The sequence below is a fragment of the Pseudophryne corroboree genome, chromosome 5 (assembly GCF_028390025.1).
Source record: "Pseudophryne corroboree isolate aPseCor3 chromosome 5, aPseCor3.hap2, whole genome shotgun sequence".
Lineage (NCBI taxonomy): Eukaryota > Metazoa > Chordata > Amphibia > Anura > Myobatrachidae > Pseudophryne > Pseudophryne corroboree.
This window is the reverse complement of record NC_086448.1, coordinates 151,760,944-151,780,171: the sequence shown is the minus strand read 5'-3', so window position 1 is coordinate 151,780,171 and position 19,228 is coordinate 151,760,944. Positions and strand designations below refer to the sequence as shown.

At 45.0% G+C, this 19,228-nt stretch overlaps 2 protein-coding genes across 4 annotated transcripts in view; one reads left to right on the top strand and one right to left on the bottom strand.

Moving 5' to 3' along the window:
- The window catches only part of OXSR1 (oxidative stress responsive kinase 1), a 446,840-nt gene that overhangs the window by 118,145 nt on the left and 309,467 nt on the right, over positions 1-19,228 (bottom strand). For all 3 annotated transcript variants that reach the window (XM_063921823.1, XM_063921824.1, XM_063921822.1), the window contains exon 2: positions 18,184-18,296. In XM_063921823.1, coding sequence (XP_063777893.1) covers positions 18,184-18,296 — 113 coding nt within the window. The remainder of the gene's footprint in view (positions 1-18,183; positions 18,297-19,228) is intronic.
- Positions 1-19,228, top strand: part of LOC134927409 (xin actin-binding repeat-containing protein 1-like) — a 559,013-nt gene that overhangs the window by 466,559 nt on the left and 73,226 nt on the right. The window lies entirely within an intron of this gene.

The window sequence follows — 19,228 nt, the reverse complement described above, 5'->3', positions numbered from 1 at the left end:
TAACTTGCCCTTAGCTCCAGTATATTTATGTGGAGAGAATTCTCCAGACTTGATCACACTCCCTGGAAATTTTTTCCCTGTGTGACTGCTCCCCAGCCTCTCAGGCTGGCATCCCTGGTCACAAGGACCCTTCCTGAATGCCGAATCTGCGGCCCATTAGTAGATGAGTACTTTGCAGCCACCGCAGAAGAAACACCCTTGTCCTTGGAGACAGGGTTATCCGCTGATGCATCTGAAGATGCGATCCGGACCATTTTTCCAGCAGATCCCACTGAAAAGTTCTTGCGTGAAAACTGCCGAATGGAATCGCTTCGTAAGAAGCCACCATTTTTCCCAGGACCCTTGTGCAATGATGCACTGACACTTTTCCTGGTTTTAGGAGGTTCCTGACTAGCTCGGATAACTCCCTGGCTTTCTTCTCCGGGAGAAACACCCTTTTCTGGACTGTGTCCAGAATCATCCCTAGGAACAGCCGATGTGTCGTCGGAAACAACTGCGGTTTTGGAATATTTAGAATCCACCCGTGCTGTCGTAGAACTACTTGAGATAGTGCTACTCCGACCTCCAACTGTTCTCTGGACCTTGCTCTTATCAGGAGGTCGTCCATTTTCTTTGAAGAAGAATCATCATTTCGGCCATTACCTTGGTAAAGACCCGGGGTGCCGTGGACAATCCAAACGGCAGCGTCTGAAACTGATAGTGACAGTTCTGTACCACGAACCTGAGGTACCCTTGGTGAGAAGGGCAAATTGGGACATGGAGGTAAGTATCCCTGATGTCCCGGGACACCCTATAGTCCCCTTCTTCCTGGTTCGCTATCACTGCTCTGAGTGACTCCATCTTGATTTGAACCTTTGTAAGTGTTCAAATATTTCAGATTTAGAATAGGTCTCACCGAGCCTTCTGGCTTCAGTACCACAACATAGTGTGGAATAATACCCCTTTCCTTGTTGTAGGAGGGGTACTTTGATTATCACCTGCTGGGAATACAGCTTGTGAATTGTTTCCAATACTGCCTCCCTGTCGGAGGGAGACGTTGGTAAAGCAGACTTCAGGAACCTGCGAGGGGGAAACGTCTCGACTTTCCAATCTGTACCCCTGGGATCCTACTTGTAGGATCCAGGGGTCCTGTACGGCCCCAGCGTCATGCTGAGAAACTTGGCAGAAGCGGTGGAGGCTTCTGTTCCTGGGAATGGGCTGCCTGCTGCAGTCTTCTTCCCTTTCCTCTATCCCTGGGCAGATATGACTCTTATGGGGACGAAAGGACTGAGGCTGAAAAGACGGTGTCTTTTTCTGCAGAGATGTGACTTAGGGTAAAAACGGTGGATTTTCCAGCAGTTGCCGTGGCCACCAGGTCCGATGGACCGACCCCAAATAACCCCTCCCCTTTATACGGCAATACTTCTTTGTGCCGTTTGGAATCTGCATCACCTGACCACTGTCGTGTCCATAAACATCTTCTGGCAGATATGGACATCGCACTTACTCTTGATGCCAGAGTGCAAATATCCCTCTGTGCATCTCGTATATATAGAAATGCATCCTTTAAATGCTCTATAGTCAATAAAATACTGTCCCTGTCAAGGGTATCAATATTTTTAGTCAGGGAATCCGACCAAGCCACCCCAGCTCTGCACATCCAGGCTGAGGCGATCGCTGGTCGCAGTATAACACCAGTATGTGTGTATATACTTCTTAGGATATTTTCCAGCCTCCTATCAGTTGGCTCCTTGAGGACGGCCCTATCCGGAGACGGTACCGCCACTTGTTTTGATAAGCGTGTGAGCGCCTTATCCACCCTAAGGGGTGTTTCCCAACGCGCCCTAACTTCTGGCGGGAAAGGGTATACCGCCAATAATTTTCTATCGGGGGAAACCCACGCATCATCACACACTTCATTTAATTTATCTGATTCAGGAAAAACTACAGGTAGTTTTTTCACACCCCACATAATACCCTTTTTTGTGGTACTTGTAGTATCAGAAATATGTAACACCTCCTTCATTGCCCTTAACAAGTAACGTGTGGCCCTAAAGGAAAATACGTTTGTTTCTTCACCGTCGACACTGAAATCAGTGTCCGTGTCTGTGTCTGTGTCGACCGACTGAGGTAAATGGGCGTTTTAAAGCCCCTGACGGTGTTTGAGACGCCTGGACAGGTACTATTTTTTTGCCGGCCGTCTCTGTTGACATTATCACGTAATTCCTTGAATAAGCCATCCATTCCGGTGTCGACTCCCTAGAGAGTGACATCACCATTACAGGCAATTGCTCCGCCTCCTCACCAACATCGTCCTCATACATGTCGACACACACGTACCGACACACAGCACACACACAGGGAATGCTCTGATAGAGGACAGGACCCCACTAGCCCTTTGGGGAGACAGAGGGAGAGTTTGCCAGCACACACCAAAAACGCTATAATTATACAGGGACAACCTTTATATAAGTGTTTTTCCCTTATAGCATTTTAATATATATAGTCATATCGCCAAATAAGTGCCCCCCCTCTCTGTTTTAACCCTGTTTCTGTAGTGCAGTGCAGGGGAGAGCCTGGGAGCCTTCCCATCAGCATTTCTGTGAGGGAAAATGGCGCTGTGTGCTGAGGAGAATAGGCCCCGCCCCCTTTTCGGCGGGCTTCTTCTCCCGTTTTTCTGAGACCTGGCAGGGGTTAAATACATCCATATAGCCCCCAGGGGCTATATGTGATGTATTTTTAGCCAGAATAAGGTACTATCATTGCTGCCCAGGGTGCCCCCCCCAGCGCCCTGCACCCTCAGTGACCGCTGCTATGAAGTGTGCTGACAACAATGGCGCACAGCTGCAGTGCTGTGCGCTACCTTATGAAGACTGAAAAGTCTTCTGCCGCCGGTTTCTGGACCTCTTCACTTTTCGGCATCTGCAAGGGGGTCGGCGGCGCGGCTCCGGGACGAACCCCAGGGTGAGACCTGTGTTCCGACTCCCTCTGGAGCTAATGGTGTCCAGTAGCCTAAGAAGCCAATCCATCCTGCACGCAGGTGAGTTCACTTCTCTCCCCTAAGTCCCTCGATGCAGTGAGCCTGTTGCCAGCAGGACTCACTGAAAATAAAAAACCTAACAAAACTTTTACTCTAAGCAGCTCTTTAGGAGAGCCACCTAGATTGCACCCTTCTCGGCCGGGCACAAAAATCTAACTGAGGCTTGGAGGAGGGTCATAGGGGGAGGAGCCAGTGCACACCACCTGATCCTAAAGCTTTTACTTTTGTGCCCTGTCTCCTGCGGAGCCGCTAATCCCCATGGTCCTGACGGAGTCCCCAGCATCCACTTAGGACGTCAGAGAAAATAAAACTGCATTGCTTTGCATTTACATATGCTGTATATCAATTTATCACCATTTTAGTCAATAAGCATATTACTCCCCAGTACTCACTGGTAGGCTTCTCATTGCGACAGAGACCAAGCTTTCACAGCCTTCCTTTTATACTGGGGGCGGGATCTGCTCTGCCCTCTACTCAGACATGGTCAATAAGTCACGCTGCGGTGATGTTTTTATATGTAACATCAATTCAGTGAGTCTTTCAGACACGTCACAGTACCTGGTAGGAAGGGGAATTTTGCTGGACAAAGCATCCAAGAAATACAGCATGAAGAGAACACTGATAAGCACTGAGACTTTCTGTGTTTTTAAACGCCATTAAATAACCTTGTGTGTTCTTAAAGAATGCAAGAGTCAACTAGATTTCGCACACAGAGACGGAAAGGGTCCTTCACAGTAAGGAATTCCCTGCCTGAGAAAGTAGTAATGGCAGACTCGGTCATCACTTTTAAGAATGAGCTAGATAAATTCCAAATGGATAAGGATATACAGGGTTATGGTGGGTAAATCATGCACTATAGTAATAAAATAAAACAACAATTAAAATTTTTTTTTAAAAATTAAAAAAGAGGAATTTACATAACAGTTAAACATTCACCAAAGTTAAAATGAACTCCTATACGGTCATATTTTTAAGACTACCAGGTTGGACAATTATCTTTTTTTCAACCTCAGAATCAGTTTATGTATATATATTATGTATATCAGTACATAATACACAAGGAATTTGTTTCCAATAACTGCCGCTCCCAGACAGTATATGACATACAACAAAAAAACATACAGGAAAGAAGAGCACATGACGGATACATGGATTGAGTACTGAACGAATATGAGAATCTTTACTGAGCGATTGTTTTGTTGACCAGTTTGGTTGCCTGAGGAAAAAAAAACCCAAAAAACTGATCCTGTGTCTAGCTGTTCTCACGAGCTGTACCGTCTACCTAACGGCAGCAACCGGAACAGGTCATGGGCAGAGTGAGAATGGTCGTCAATAATCCTCCCCACCCTCTGCGTAACCCTTGCCGGATAGATCTCCTCGATTACCAGAAGATTTGACCCTATGATTTTTTGCGCTTCCCTTACAATTTATTGTAGTCCAATTCTGTTGTGGGATGAGGCAAAGCCAAACCACACTATTATCGAGGAGCAGAGAAAAGATTGGATGATTGCTGAGTAGAAAAGGATCACAAGTTCCTGCGGCAGTTTGAACTTCCTAAGTTTGCATAAAAAGTACAGTCTCTGCTGGGCTTTCCCCACAATTCCCTCAATATTAGACTTCCACCTCAGATCCTTGGAGATCGTGGAGCCCAGGAATCTGAAGGATTCTACCACAGTTCTATTGTCTGTAATTGTGAGTGGGGGGAGTGCAGGGGAGTGCTTCCTAAAATCGACAACAATCTCAACTGTTTTTAGTGTATTTAGTTCTAGATTGTTTGATCAAAAACTATGTTACCATGTTACTATGTTAGATTTGTTTTTTTAATAATACTACATTTATGCAGCAACTTGTTTGGTTCACAGTAACTCTACATAAATAAGACAGTGATTACAGATTGGGATCAGACAGGGAATAAGACTTGCCTAAAGTTTTGAACTAAATCCTAGTGATGTCAGAATGGGGTGTATGACAGTAACGTGTAGAGTGATTTGGGTGATTTCAGTCATTTATTGACAGACCAGTTGGTGGTTTTGATTAGCCCTTTCACCCCTACATATCAAACATTTCCAGGTTGGTCTTGTCATGACAATCTTTATTATAGTATGGATCATTTACACTACACTAAACATGCACAGATAATCAATAGAATCTTGAGTTGCCATATGGTACAAATTAAAAGAGAAAATAGGAATTTCATACCTACCGGTAATTCCTTTTCTCGTAGTCCATAGTGGATACTGGGGAACTGAACTTTAGTACCATGGGGTATAGATCGGGTCCACTGGAGCCTGGCACTTTAAAAACCTTTAGTGTGTGTATGTGTGTGCAGGCTCCTCCCCTCTATGCCCCTCCTACCAGACTCAGTCTAGGAAACTGTGAACGAGGAGACTGACATACCACAAGAGAAGAAACAGGTACAACAGCGGTGAGGCACTAAGCCAACACACAACCATAACTGTAAAAGGAGGGCGCTAACCAGAACCGAGGGTAGCAACACCAACCTAACCAATATAGTAAAGCTATCCCAACAACATAAGGGGACCGCAACGGCCGGCCACCCAAACACTTACTCAGGTAAGCAGGAATCGAAGAACTGAGGCGGGCACGAAGTATCTACTACGGACTACGAGAAAAGGAATTACCGGTAGGTATCAAATTCCTATTTTCTCTTACATCCTAGTGGATACTGGGGAACTGTACTTTAGTACCATGGGGAAGTCCAAAAGCTCCCAAACGGGTGGGAAAGTGCTGAGACCCCTGTAAAACTGCCTGACCAAACTGAAGGTCATCCTTGGCCAAGGTGTCAAACCGATAGAACTTAACAAAAGTGTTCGAACCAGACCAAGTAGCAGTTCGGGGGGTCTCAGCGCAACTGCCCTAGGGATCTCGGCACAACTGCAAGGCCGAGACCCCCCCGGGCAGCCGCCCAGGAAGAGCCCACAGACCTCGTCGAGTGGGCCTGAATAAACGTCCACAAAGGCAGAGCCGCCAAAGTATAGGCCTGTTGAATGGTCAACCTGAGCCAACGAGCAATTGATTGCTTAGAAGCCGGACGTCCAATCTTGGTGGCATCATAAAGGACAAATAACGAGTCAGATTTCCGATGACGAGCAGTCCTTTTGACATAAATCTTCAGAGCGCTCACAACATCCAAGGACTCTGGGGCAATTGAAGCATCAGCCAACACCGAAACCACAAAGGGTTGGTTCACATGAAAAGCTGATACCACTTTTGGCAAAAACGGAGGTCGGGTCCTGAGTTCAAGAAAAATAAAATAAGGGCTCTTACAGTGTCGAAATCAAAAATATTACATACAGAAAACATACAAACCCCACACGGATGAGTCGCTATGCTTAAGAATACGCGCAGCAAGCACAGCAATATATTGTAACATACGCACTCACACAGACACGCCACAAAGATATATTCAACACATTTCATACCACACAAATTAAATTAAACATGCCAAACACCAGACATTATAAGATTTTAAATTATATAATGGAGTATAACAGCATGTATATGTATTAATGGAGCGAAGCAAGATGGACATGTCATGCTTGGGGTCAAAATGATTGGAGGAATGAGTATGTTAATTTGATACCTGTGATTCGATTGTAGCACATTGCAATGAGTAGTTATGATTAAATGTAGGAATATGAAGCCAAAATTCTAAAGTTAACAAAAGACTTCTTGAAGACTTGAAACTAATCCCACAGCATGGCCCTGGGGGCAGACACATGGGCCAAGAAACCTAGAACAAAAGCCCTCACACTGACCAATGACACATCATGAATGAGAAAGTTCCCTCCCCTGGACCAATAACAGAAGACATGTACTCCCCCAACATACACAGTGTATAGCTGATTGCAGGCTCACAAGAAGTTCTGTTTTGCGGTTACTCTGCTACTGTGAGCATTGAGCGAAAGGGAGAGATGGAGGAAATGGAGCGTAGAGTGCATTGAGGGAGATGGTAATTGTATGCTGTATGTAACTTTATGGATTCTTTTGTAACAACTGCTTCCTATGAAATTGTACTCTGTAAATATATATATATATATATATATATATATATATATATATATATATAGTACATGTGTTATATTGTATACATATCCTTTTAATATCAAATATATACATCAATGAGCTTTGGAACTCAGACAATATATGTGCGTGTACTTGTTTTAAGGGATGTAGTGTTTACGATGTACAATGCACTTTTATCGTATATGGTAATAAGATGCGTCTTGCGTCGGCAACATATATTAGCGCTGGCATTTTAAATATTTATTAGAAAATAAGCTGACTTTCTCAACAGGATAAGGCCCCCAATTCAGACACCAATGCTAATAACATCACCGTCTTCCAGGTAAGAAATTTCAACTCCACCCTATGTAAGGGGTCAAACCAGTCCGATTGAAGGAAGGACAGAACCACATTGAGATCCCACGGAGCCGTGAGTGGTAAGAAGGGCGGTTGCATTATGAAGATTTCCTTTTAGGAAAGTTTGTACTTCCGGCAACATGGCAAGTTGTTTATGGAAGAAAATAGAGAGCGCCGAAATCTGCACCTTGATGGAGCCTAAACGTAGGATCATATCCACTCCCACTTGCAGGAAAAGTAGAAAATGACCAATTCTAAGTTCCACGGGAGAAACCTTTCTACTTTCACACCAGGAAACATACTTTTTCCAGATACGATGATAATGTTTAGACTTAACCATCTTCCTGGCCTGGACCATAGTGGAAATAACCCTGGAGGGAAGACCTTTTCTCGCTAGAATCTCCCTCTCAACTTCCAAGCCATCAAACGTAGCCGCTGTAAGTCTGGATAGACGAACGGACCTTGTTGAAGAAGATCATTTTGAAGCGGCAGAGGCCAGGGATCCTCCAGAGCCATGGTTAGGAGGTCCGAGTACCACGCCCGTCGAGGCCAATCCGGGGCAATTAGAATTGCTTGAACGCTTTCCCTTCTTAGTCTTTTTAGAACTCTTGGGATTAGCGGTAGAGGAGGGAACAGGTACACAAACTGGTACGTCCAAGGCATCGTAAGCGCGTCCACTGCTACAGCCTGCGGATCCCTCGTTCTGTAACAGTAACGGCATAGCTTCTTGTTGAGACGAGAAGCTATCAGATCTATCTACGGACAGCCCCACCGGTGAATTAACTGTTGAAACACCTGGGGATGTAGGCCCCATTCCCCCGGATGGAGGTCGTGTCTGCTGAGGAAGTCTGCTTCCCAGTTGTCCACTCCTGGAATGAATATGGCTGAGATGGCATTTGCGTTGGCCTCCGTCCAGAAGAGTATTTTTGACACTTCTCGCATCGCCGCTCTGCTTCTTGTTCCCCCTTGTCGGTTTATGTACGCCACCACCGTGGCGTTGTCCGTTTGAACCTGGATCGCCTGATCTTTCAGGAGATGGGAAGAGCATTGTAGATTGCTCTGAGTTCCGGGATGTTTATCGGCAGAGCAGATTCCTACACTGACAATATCCCCTGGAACTGGGCCCCTTGGGTCACAGACCTCCAACCCCGGAGGCTGGCATCCGTTGTCAGTAGAATCCACGAGTGTATATTGAAATTCCTGCCTTCTATCAGGTGAGGAACTTGTAGCCACCACAATAGAGAAATCCGGCCTTTTGGAGATAAGGTCACTTCCTGATGCATGTGAAGGTGAGACCCCGACCATTTGTCCAGCAGATCCAGCTGAAATGGCCGGGCATGAAATCTGCCATATTGGATTGCCTCGTAAGCAGCAACCATCCTGCCCAGCAAGCGGATACAAAGATGTATGGGCACCTTGCAAGAATGGAGCACTGAGCGGGCCATAGCCTGGATAGCCAAGGTCTTGTCCATCGGAAGGAACATCTTTTGAGACACCATATCCAGTATCATTCCCAGGAACTGAAGACTGTGGGTCAGTTCCAGGTGAGATTTCTGAAAATTTAGGATCCACCCGTGATCCGTAAGTAGGCGAGTCGTCAGATCGATGCTCACTGGACATAGCCTTTTTCAGGAGATCGTCTAAGTAGGGGATTATGTGGACTCCCATCACGCGCAGTTGCAGCATCATCTCTGCCATGACCTTGGTGAAGACCCTCGGAGCTGTAGATAGGCCGAGGGGTAAGGCCTGAAACTGGAAATGGTCGTCCAATATGGCAAACCTGAGGTAAGCCTGATGAGGGGGTCATATGGGAATGTGTAGGTAAGTAGTGTTCACTTTAGGATTTTTTTAGGGCAGGGTGCTGATCACTGAGGAGGGCACATTTGAATTTTGAAGGGCACATTTTTGGTGTGACGCTTTGCGAATGAAGCATAGCACATATGTCTATAGTTATACATATATTTTCCCCTTAGTGTATCATATACCGATACATACATATAGGAGACCCATGTAACACCCAACATACAGGAGCCACAGCAGTGATGTAATTTCCTCCTCCTTCTATCCCATTCGCAGAGGATAGAAATTGTGTTCCAATTTTAGAGATGGGTAAGGAGTAGAACACTGCATCATGCACTCTGACTGTTGCATTCTGTATACAAGGGGGTGATTTATGATCCTGCAGGGTGCACTGAAAAAGGGCAGGGTGCTTTTTTACATTTTAAAAATGGGCAGGGTGCAGCACCCTGCTGAAACAGCCTAGAAGGAACACTAGGTAAGTACCCTTGACATACAGAGATACCAGGAATTCCCCCTCCTCCAGACTGGACACCACTGACTGCAGAGATTCCATCTTGAATTTGAACACCCGCAGATACGGGTTTAGAGACTTCAGGTTCAAGATGGGTCGCACCGAACCGTCTGGTTTTGGAACGACAAAAAGACTGGAGTAAAAACCCCTGTTGTGTAACGAAGGAGGTACTGGAACCACCACCCCTGTCCGCAAAAGTTTTTGAATAGCCTCTTGCAAGGTAACTTTTGCTGCGGGCAAAACTGGCAAGCCCGATTTGAAAAATCTGTGAGGAGTTAGTGCTTGAAATTCCAGCCGGTATCCCTGGGAAATGAGGTACCTCACCCAAGGATCCCGGCAGGACTTTACCCACACGTGGGGAAAGTGTTGAAGGCGAGCAACCAGCTGGAAGTCGCCTTGCTGCTGGGGCCAACTGTCACGCGGAAAGGCTTAGCGGCAGGGGATCCGGTAGTCTGGTCCGGGGATGCAGCAGTTGCAGGTTTACGGGACTTACTACGAGATCCTCTCGGAGTGGTGGAGACCCCTCGGCCCCTGCCTTTGAACCTTGCCACACGAAAGGACTGCAAGGGAGGTCCTGTATAAGAACGTCTAGCAGATGGCAGATAGGTAGACTTACCCGCCGTTGCCTGGGAGATCCATTTATTAACTCGTCCCCAAACAAGGCATCACCTGTAAAGGGAAGATTTTCTACACCCTTTTTGGAGTCCGCATCCGCTGACCATTGTCGTAACCACAGAGCTCTGCGTACCGAAACTGCCATAGCAGTAGTGCGGCCATTTATCTTAAACAATTCCTTTATAGCCTCGCTAATAAAATTTGCAGCATACTGTATGTGTTGCAGCAGAGTAATGACCTCATCCTGGGAGAGAGTGTCTAATCCATTAATAATATTATCGGACCACTTGACTACTGCTCTAGAAATCCATCCACAAACTATCGTGGGGCGCTGTGCTACACCCGCTGTTATATATATTGCCTTGAGAGTGGTCTCAATTTTACGTCCAGCAGGGTCTTTAAGGGATATAGCTCCTGGCACCTGCAGTACCAATTTCTTAGACAGTCTGGACACAGACGTATCACCTGATGGGGGGTTTCCACATACCTTCCTGTCCTGAGCTGGGAGGGGAAAAGTAGATAAAAACCTCTGAGGAGTTTTAAATTGCTTGTCAGGGTTTACCCATGTCTCCCTGGACAGGGAGTTTCATCCCTTAGACACAGGAAACATGGCTGAGGCCTTGGGTCTAACATTAAAGTACAACTCCTCATCTGGTTCTGCTTCTTGATCTGGTATGTGAAGAACCTTTCTTACAGCATAAATGAGGGCCTCCACCCCGGGGGACAGAGAGCTATCCTCATCCATATCATCATCATCCACATCAGGCTGGTCAGAATCAGACTGGAGCACCTGTGGCAGTGTGCATTTATGTGAAACCAACAGAGGGGGCTGAGAAGCCTTTCTGGTATCTGCTGTTTTGGCCATACAATCAATAGACTGTTTTAGCACCTATCTCTCTTTCTTAGCTGCAGCCACTTCTGAATTCACATTGTGAATCATGCTCTTAAAAGTATCTAGCCAGTCAGGTGCCTGTGAACTGTGTCCCTGTGGAGATAAGGAGCACTGTTCACACATGAGGGACCCCGCAGAAGTGGTAGAGTTACAAGCAGAGCACATAACCATGTCAACAGACCTATTGTACACAACTGTAGTACAGCGCAACTCACTGAAAACACCTCTACACAGACCCTAGAGAGCCCCTGGAGTGACACAGAAACGGAGACCAGCACACAGAACACAGCAGCGCAGTGTGAGAAAATGTGTGTATCATCTTATAGAAGTGCAGCGGTGCAACTGCTGATGTGCTCCCCCCCTGCTATGACCCCTTGGTACCAGTACAGAGTCTGCAACAGCGTGGGTCCACAAAGGAGCAGCGTGCATGCAGCCTTAATGAACTGCAGCAGCAGGAAATGGCACCTTCCCGCCTCTGGTCCCGCTCTCTGGGAAGCCCCGCCCCTGTAATGTTGCGCGGTCCCACTAATGCTTATACTGGCTGAAATAGAATACACAGTACACACAAAGCTTAATGATAGTGAGCATTGAGGGGCATAAGCCTGCTGAGCCAGTGTAGTCCGCGGCGGGCACCACAGCCAAAACGCACCGGGGACCCGCTAACCTGGACTCCGGTGTTAACACTCACCGCACTTGACGATCTTCAGCATCTGCTAGAGGGGGGCAGCTAGCTGCTGGCGTGGGCACACACAGTATGGTGTGTGAACCAGCACCTCAGGAGCTCAGTGTCCTGTCAGCTGGGATTACGAATGATTAACCCTCAGGAGGTTGGTTCGGTCCCCCCTCTAAGTCCCACGAAGCAGGTAGACTGGTTGCCAACCAATACTACCTGAAAATAAATAACTAAAATAACAAATAAAGGAAACTCTCTGGAGCTCCAGAGAAGTGTGCCCGACTCCTTGGGCACATTTTTCTAAACGGAGTCTGGTAGGAGGGGCATAGAGGTCAGGAGCCAGCACAAACTAAATGTTTTTAAAGTGCAGGCTCCAGTGGACCAGATCTATACCCCATGGTACTAAAGTACAGTTCCCCAGTATCCACTAGAACGTAAGAGAAAAGACATATGGACAATGAAGCCATGCCATTCTTTGCCCAAACCGTGAAAAACCTTTGGCAGCAGCAAAATACGGTATTACATTAATAAGCAAAAAAGTTTGAATAAAAACTCTAATTAGCATGACATAAATGACGCAGAGCACAGAAGATCACCATCTAACACAAATTACGCACCTCAAAAGGACACATTCAAAAAGTTTTTGGAGATTAGAATAGACCTAGAATCTACAGTACATGCACTTATTGAAGCCTTTTCTGTGCTCAACCATTATTAAGACGATCACAGCCCATCAATACACTAGAAGACTGAGGCATCACTGAGGAACGAGGTTCTGTCATTAATTTAAAGCTGTGATTCTCCCTCATTTAGGAAATTGTGTCAATGCTACAAAAAAGAATAGTGTACAACATGTAAAGTGGTTGCTTTTTTGTGTGAACGGATGTGGATCATAGGGTCAACCACACTTGGGTTGACAGTGACTAGGTCGAGACGGTAATTAGGTCAAGACAGTAATTAGGTCGACACGGGGAAAGGTCGACATGAGTCCGTGTCGTTTTCATAAAGTGACCGGGAACCCCAATTAGTGCACACTGTCCCCTCGCATGGCGCATGCCGGCAAGGTTACTATTCACAATCGTAGCCCACGTGGATCCTAAAGTATGAAAAAGTTCAAAAAATTAAGAAGAAGAAAAAGTGAAAAACTCATGTCAACCTTTTTCCATGTCGACCTAGTGACCATGTCAACCAATAGTGGTCGACCTAATGACTGTTGACTGGATACCGTGTGAACAGTGCAGGAGGCGCAGGCTGGAAATGACTAACAGTTGTGTTATGTGTTGCTTACAGTAATGTTTGGGTTATTTTAGGGGCATAACATAGCTGCATTGGGAATAACACTGGCCTTCCATCATTACTGCAGGAATTATTCCATAATCTCTTTGTAGCATTGATGAATACTGCCGAATAATGCTTGAAATCTGCATGGCATGTGTGGAGCTTGTACAGATCAAACTACTCAGGTCAGGAATTTTCCTAAAATAGGAAGCTGGACTTTCACCTGACCAAGGCCACATGCAACGGAAAACTTGTCATACACCAGTAACCCCTCTAATTACAGCTACAAGGTGTGAACTCCTCATACAAAGAAACGATATTTGCACTGTGGACTAACAGTGCTTTAAGCATCACCACCATGCAGACTGCCCAGGACAGCTTGCAAAGAGAAGTGGACTCCCTTGTACTAGACTAAACTAGGCAGGATCAATCTAAAACCTATGCAATAAAATTGTAAAGAGCGCCTCAAAGGACTTTGACTTACTTTATATCAAAAGTGGTACATAATGTAATAATATTCTTGAAATCCAGACTTCTAGAATATACAGTGTCAGAGAAGTCACAGCAGCTTAACAGACTGAAATATCAGTTTTAGGTTATTAGAACATTGACCTAGGGAGACTTAATTTTCCCAGATGCAGTAAAATGTGTTCTATTTGTATTTCGCTGCATTTTAAAGAGCATATTAACCCATACTTCAATAATAAGAATTTTATTTATATAGCGCTCTTTCTCCAACAGGACTCAAGGCACTTTGCAGACATCAAAAACAACGCACATAATATAGAAGATTTAAGTAATATAGCAATAGATAAGCCACACTGACATAAAAGAAAACCTTGAGCACACAGAAAGCATAACGCATGATTGGTGTAGGCATTTTGGGTAATAACTTCCAAGGGTTGTGTACTCCACCCTCACAAGGTACCAGGTGCGGCAGCCATCTTGGGCGCATAGCGTAGGATTATCCAGGGTGGAATAGTTTACCCCTAGAAGACATAAGACAAAATGGGGAAACTAGAGTCCTAAAGTTCAGAGTAGGATTCCAACAAAACCACCAGGTCAATGTATTTTTCATCCCATCCACAAGCGTACTAGATGAGGCAGCCATGTTGGGCGCACTATGAAGGTTATACTGTGGGAGATGAACCCTACAAGGGCCAAATGCATGTATTGGCAAACAAACACGTGTGTAGTAGTATGCTATACCCTGCACGGAATGATCCAAATGAAGAACACCCCGCCCATCTGTGGGCAGGGTTAACAATAACATATTGTATGACCAAGTCTGCATGTTGCAGAACTAAATACTGGTTATGTCCCTTTGCTGACAGGTGCTCTTTGGAAAAAAGACAAGCAGTCTCCTTGTTATCACTCGTTTTCACTGTGTAAATAAAAGCTATAAAGTAATTTACCTTTGGTGAATTCTGACCAGATTTCGCTACTTTCGGCCCAGTGGATGATAAACCACATGGAGAATAGTTAGTACGGTAGGGAAATTGCAGGGATTTTATGACCGGATTATCAGGAATATATTGATCTGGGCTACTGCCCATTTTAAGGTCACGCAGCAGCTATTATGGGCTAGTTTGCTCTAACTAAAACTACCAAATCACAGAGCACTATGTCCAACAGAATAGGAGTGCAACCTGACTGCATGTCCAAACAGAAGTTCAGTCAGATGGCCAGGAATTCTTCCTACTTGTATTAATCATTCACATGGATGGATATAACCAAAAGAATGGGGATATACTAGTGTAAAACATATACAGCATATAAACTGGAATGAGTTGGTGTGTATAGAATCTTCCACTCCTTGGATGAATAGCTGGAGTAACACCAAAAACTACAATCCAAATCTAATGGGACACAAAAAGGAGAAAGGGTATAAAGCTTACAGGAACATCATTATAGGTCAGCACACAGTATAGCCGGTTCTTTGGTATTCAAAAAAAACTGCACCAATGTGACTCCTCCACTAGGTGTCTCTCACTTCAGTTCTGGTTTGGCCAATAAAGTCACACAATTCCCGCCAGAGATCATTGGTTGTCCCAATATAACAGTCGGATTGGAATGGATTTGCCCCAAAAAAACTCCAATTTCTCTGACAGATCACTTAGCCAATGTCTGGGGGCTTCTACACAGCACTTCTCCTGGGACTCCTCTTATGTTTTTTATAGCCCGTACAGAAAACCAGGGCTATATTACACAACTTATCTGGGCTACTACCTGTCTTTGAGCTCACATAACAGCTATTCTAGGCTAATTTTCTCTAAACCTACCAAATCACTGAATTAAACAGAATTTTAACGAAAGTTCATGATTACTTATACCTATAAGTGCAGTTTCCCAAACGCCACCCTTACAGCCCAGGTTTTAAGGATATCCATATTTGAGCATAGGTGAATTATTTAGTACCACAGTCAATTAGATGTAACCATCTGGACTAGAGTATGGATATCATTAAACCCTGGAATGCAATGGCGGAAATTCTGCTATAGGGGATTAAAGTTGTGGTGAAGATTTGCATAAATCAGTATTACAGAGGTGCCAAGTTCCAGTGATGCTTTGCCACGAATGGGCTGATAAAACGGACGAAAAAGGGAATACCTGAAGCCAAATTCTAACACGAAGACGTGTGAAATCTTGTAGACTAATGCAGAATCACGTGAATATTTGGTAGACCAGTCATGACAATCTTGGTCATCCCCAATAAGAACATTGGTCCAAATGTATTAAGCCATAAAAGGAGATAAAGTGGAGACGAATAAAGAGCGATAAATGGCCAGCTAATCAGCCTCCTAACTGCCATGTCACAGGATGAGTTTGAAAAAGGGCAGTTAGGAGCTGATTGGCTGGTCATATATCACTCTTTATCCGTCTCCACTTTATCTCCTGTTAAGGCTGAATACATTTGGGCCAAAGTCTAAACAAGGTCTAATATATTTAACTGGAACTACTCAACCCTATAACTGGCATTTTAAACAATCTTGTTCACTTCTGATTAAAACATAGTCTAAACAGAAAATCTCTTTAACTGGACCTACTCATACCGAAAACCGGCAATTTATATTGAAGTAAATGGTTTACAAAACAGTCTTTGGGTCAACCCATTCAACACTTGGCACAGACAAATGCGGAGACAGAATTGAACCTACAGACTCTTCCTATGCAAGAAACACATTCCATGTTCCCTGGGAACTGGAAAAAAGAACTAAAGATGGAGTGATAAAGAGCTTTTCCATCTAAAACAAAATGAATATATGTGCACTTACTACAGTTTAATGATGCCCACCAATATATCCCTTGAACTGTATTATCCTAGCAGTCTACAGGTGGGTGGGACTGTAGAACAGTTTGGGGCGGATGATTCTTTAACCCGAGAGGAAAATAGTACAGCTCTTGCAAAACTAGAAAGAGAACAAACGTACTACATGCAGATAGTGGTATCGAACCATTGTACAGGCAGCAGAAACGGGCAGACAATACACCAATGCTAGATATGTTCCCTTCATTGCTATATTGACTTTAACCTCTAGGGGTCGATTCAATTCAGTGCGGATTGAATCGCACCGGGAGCTGTCGTGTCTGGGAAGGCCTTTTCGCGCAGACTAAACAGGGTGTCTAGGCACGAAAATTGGCATTCTCCGTCTGAAGTGTCCGCCGCAATGCGGCATAAAACAGCATCACAGACCTAAGCTTCGTCGGATTTCTGAAATCCTGTAGTCGGGGCAACACCGCGCTGAATTGAATAGCTCCGGGAGCTCCACCCTGGAACTATTCAATCCGCGCTGCATTGAATCGACCCCTAAATTTGTTGAAAAGCCCCAAAACTAATTTAATAAAAAAAGTGTCATTATGTAATAGATTTTTCACACATTTTAGGAAGACTAGCATTTCTGCTTCACATATTATATATTTAAGGATATTAACGTTTCACATTTCCCCTTCATAGCTACAACGGGAATGGCACGAAGCGGTGATAAATCCTGTGGGTGGGTTACAGAGGCTCTACAGTACAGTACTTGAAAGGACCGTAACCTGTGACAGTGGTGGCTCTGAATGCAGTGAGCAGGTTAATCATAAATGGCCGAACGCACACAATGAAAACGAATCATCAGCTGTTTGATGGGTAGTTGTAAACAGTACTGCCAGGCGTGAATCACAAGGCCTATGAATAATAAATAGCATCACATTCCATTTGCTTAATCCATTTGATTTAGATGGCATGCAGGACAGTGAGAGCTGACGGTCTATGAAACAATAGCAGGGACACGCCCCTCCCTGACAAGCCTCGCACAGGAAGCTTTTTCCACCATTGTACAAAGGAACTAATTAATTTGGTGCTTGCGAGCCAGAGTCATAAACCATAAGACATACAGCAACATTCCTGCAAATAAGTGACACACTTGAACTGAATAGGATTACAACCATCACTATCAATGAGGAAGCTGTGTCTGAGGCTGGTTGTGGTAAAAACTTCTGCAAACATAACAGCTAGAAAACAGTCAGTAGATGACTTCAACAACACATGGAATACTGTATGTGTGTTATACTGCTCCGTTACTGTGGACCTGTCAACTACACAATGAAGACCTCTATTCTGTGGGCTTAACCAGTTTGCAGCCTATCACGTCACTAGGACGAAGTGACATCCCTGAGGCACTAAAGGGCCCTATACATCAAGCAGCCATTTCCCCAATTCGACGGAACCGGAGATCCACAGACAGGACACATTAATCGGCTATCAACGCTGATTGGCGATCCATAGGAAAATTGTGGAAATTCTTACGGAGCCATTTCAACATGTTGAATATGCTTAATTCCATGGACCGGAAGGGATCGGAAAATTGCAGCATTCAATCGCAGATGTAATGGGGGCCTTTAGATTAATGAGGCCCTCTTATTTTCATGGGGTAACGGTTCAGAGCACTAAGTGGATGACGTTACTGTATGTAGATTAAAGCTCCACTTTAAGATGAGGGCGGAAACATCCTGATCATTAATATTACCAGTAGTTCATCCATGCTGGTCTGACATTTTTCTAGATTGATCCTCTTGATGGCCACCTTCTCTTTCTTGGGCATGCAGTAGGCAGCTTGGACCACAGCTGTTGCGCCACTACCTGCAGAACAGAAACAATTTCATTACACACTCAACAACAAAAAAAGGATTTGAAAACCCCCACAATAAATGGCATAATAGCAGCAATTCAACTAAAGGGATTTTTCTCTTGTTTATGCTAAAAAAAAAAAAAAAAGGTATTCTGCATTCTAGTCCAACTATAGTCAAGCACAGTGAAAATAACCTGCTACTACCGAATGCCACTGGTAGCACTGACTGCTGAAAGCAAGGGGTGCCCATGATGGATCCCGATTCCCAAGACTCCCACCTCTTTCTACTGGCACTTACAATACAGAACACAACACACCTTTAGCATTCTCCTCTAGCTTATCAGTATGTTGTGCCGGAGCCAAACGTATTCCCTACACAGAACTAAACCTTAATTTAGCCAAATGAATACATAGTGTTATTCTTTATATCGAGGGTTCCCAAAAACAGCCCTCAAGGCTTAGCAAAGCCGGGTACACAATAGACAATGGGGGTAATTCAGAGTTGATCGCAGCAGCAAATTTGTTAGCAGTTGGGCAAAACCATGTGCACTGCGGGGGAGGAAGAGGGGGGGCAGATATAACATGTGCAGAGAGAGTTAAAGACCCTACACATTCAGCGACTGGCCACCGAGCCGCCCGACGGTGGGAGGTGACGGGGGGAGTGAAGTTTCTTCACTCCCCCCGTCACCCGGCTCTATAGCCCTGCATGCTAATATGGACGAGATTGTCCATATTGGCCTGCAGGTATGAACGACCCGGCACCAACGATGAACGAGCGCGGGGCCTCGCATCGTTCATCGTCGGTGCCTACACACTGAAAGATATCGGCAAGTGCATACACATGTGCCAATGCCGGCAGCAGAGAGCGACACCAAGAGCCATGCTGCATTCGGCAGCATGGTCCTCCCTAATGACGCGCCCCCCCCCCTTCATCGGCCCTGCA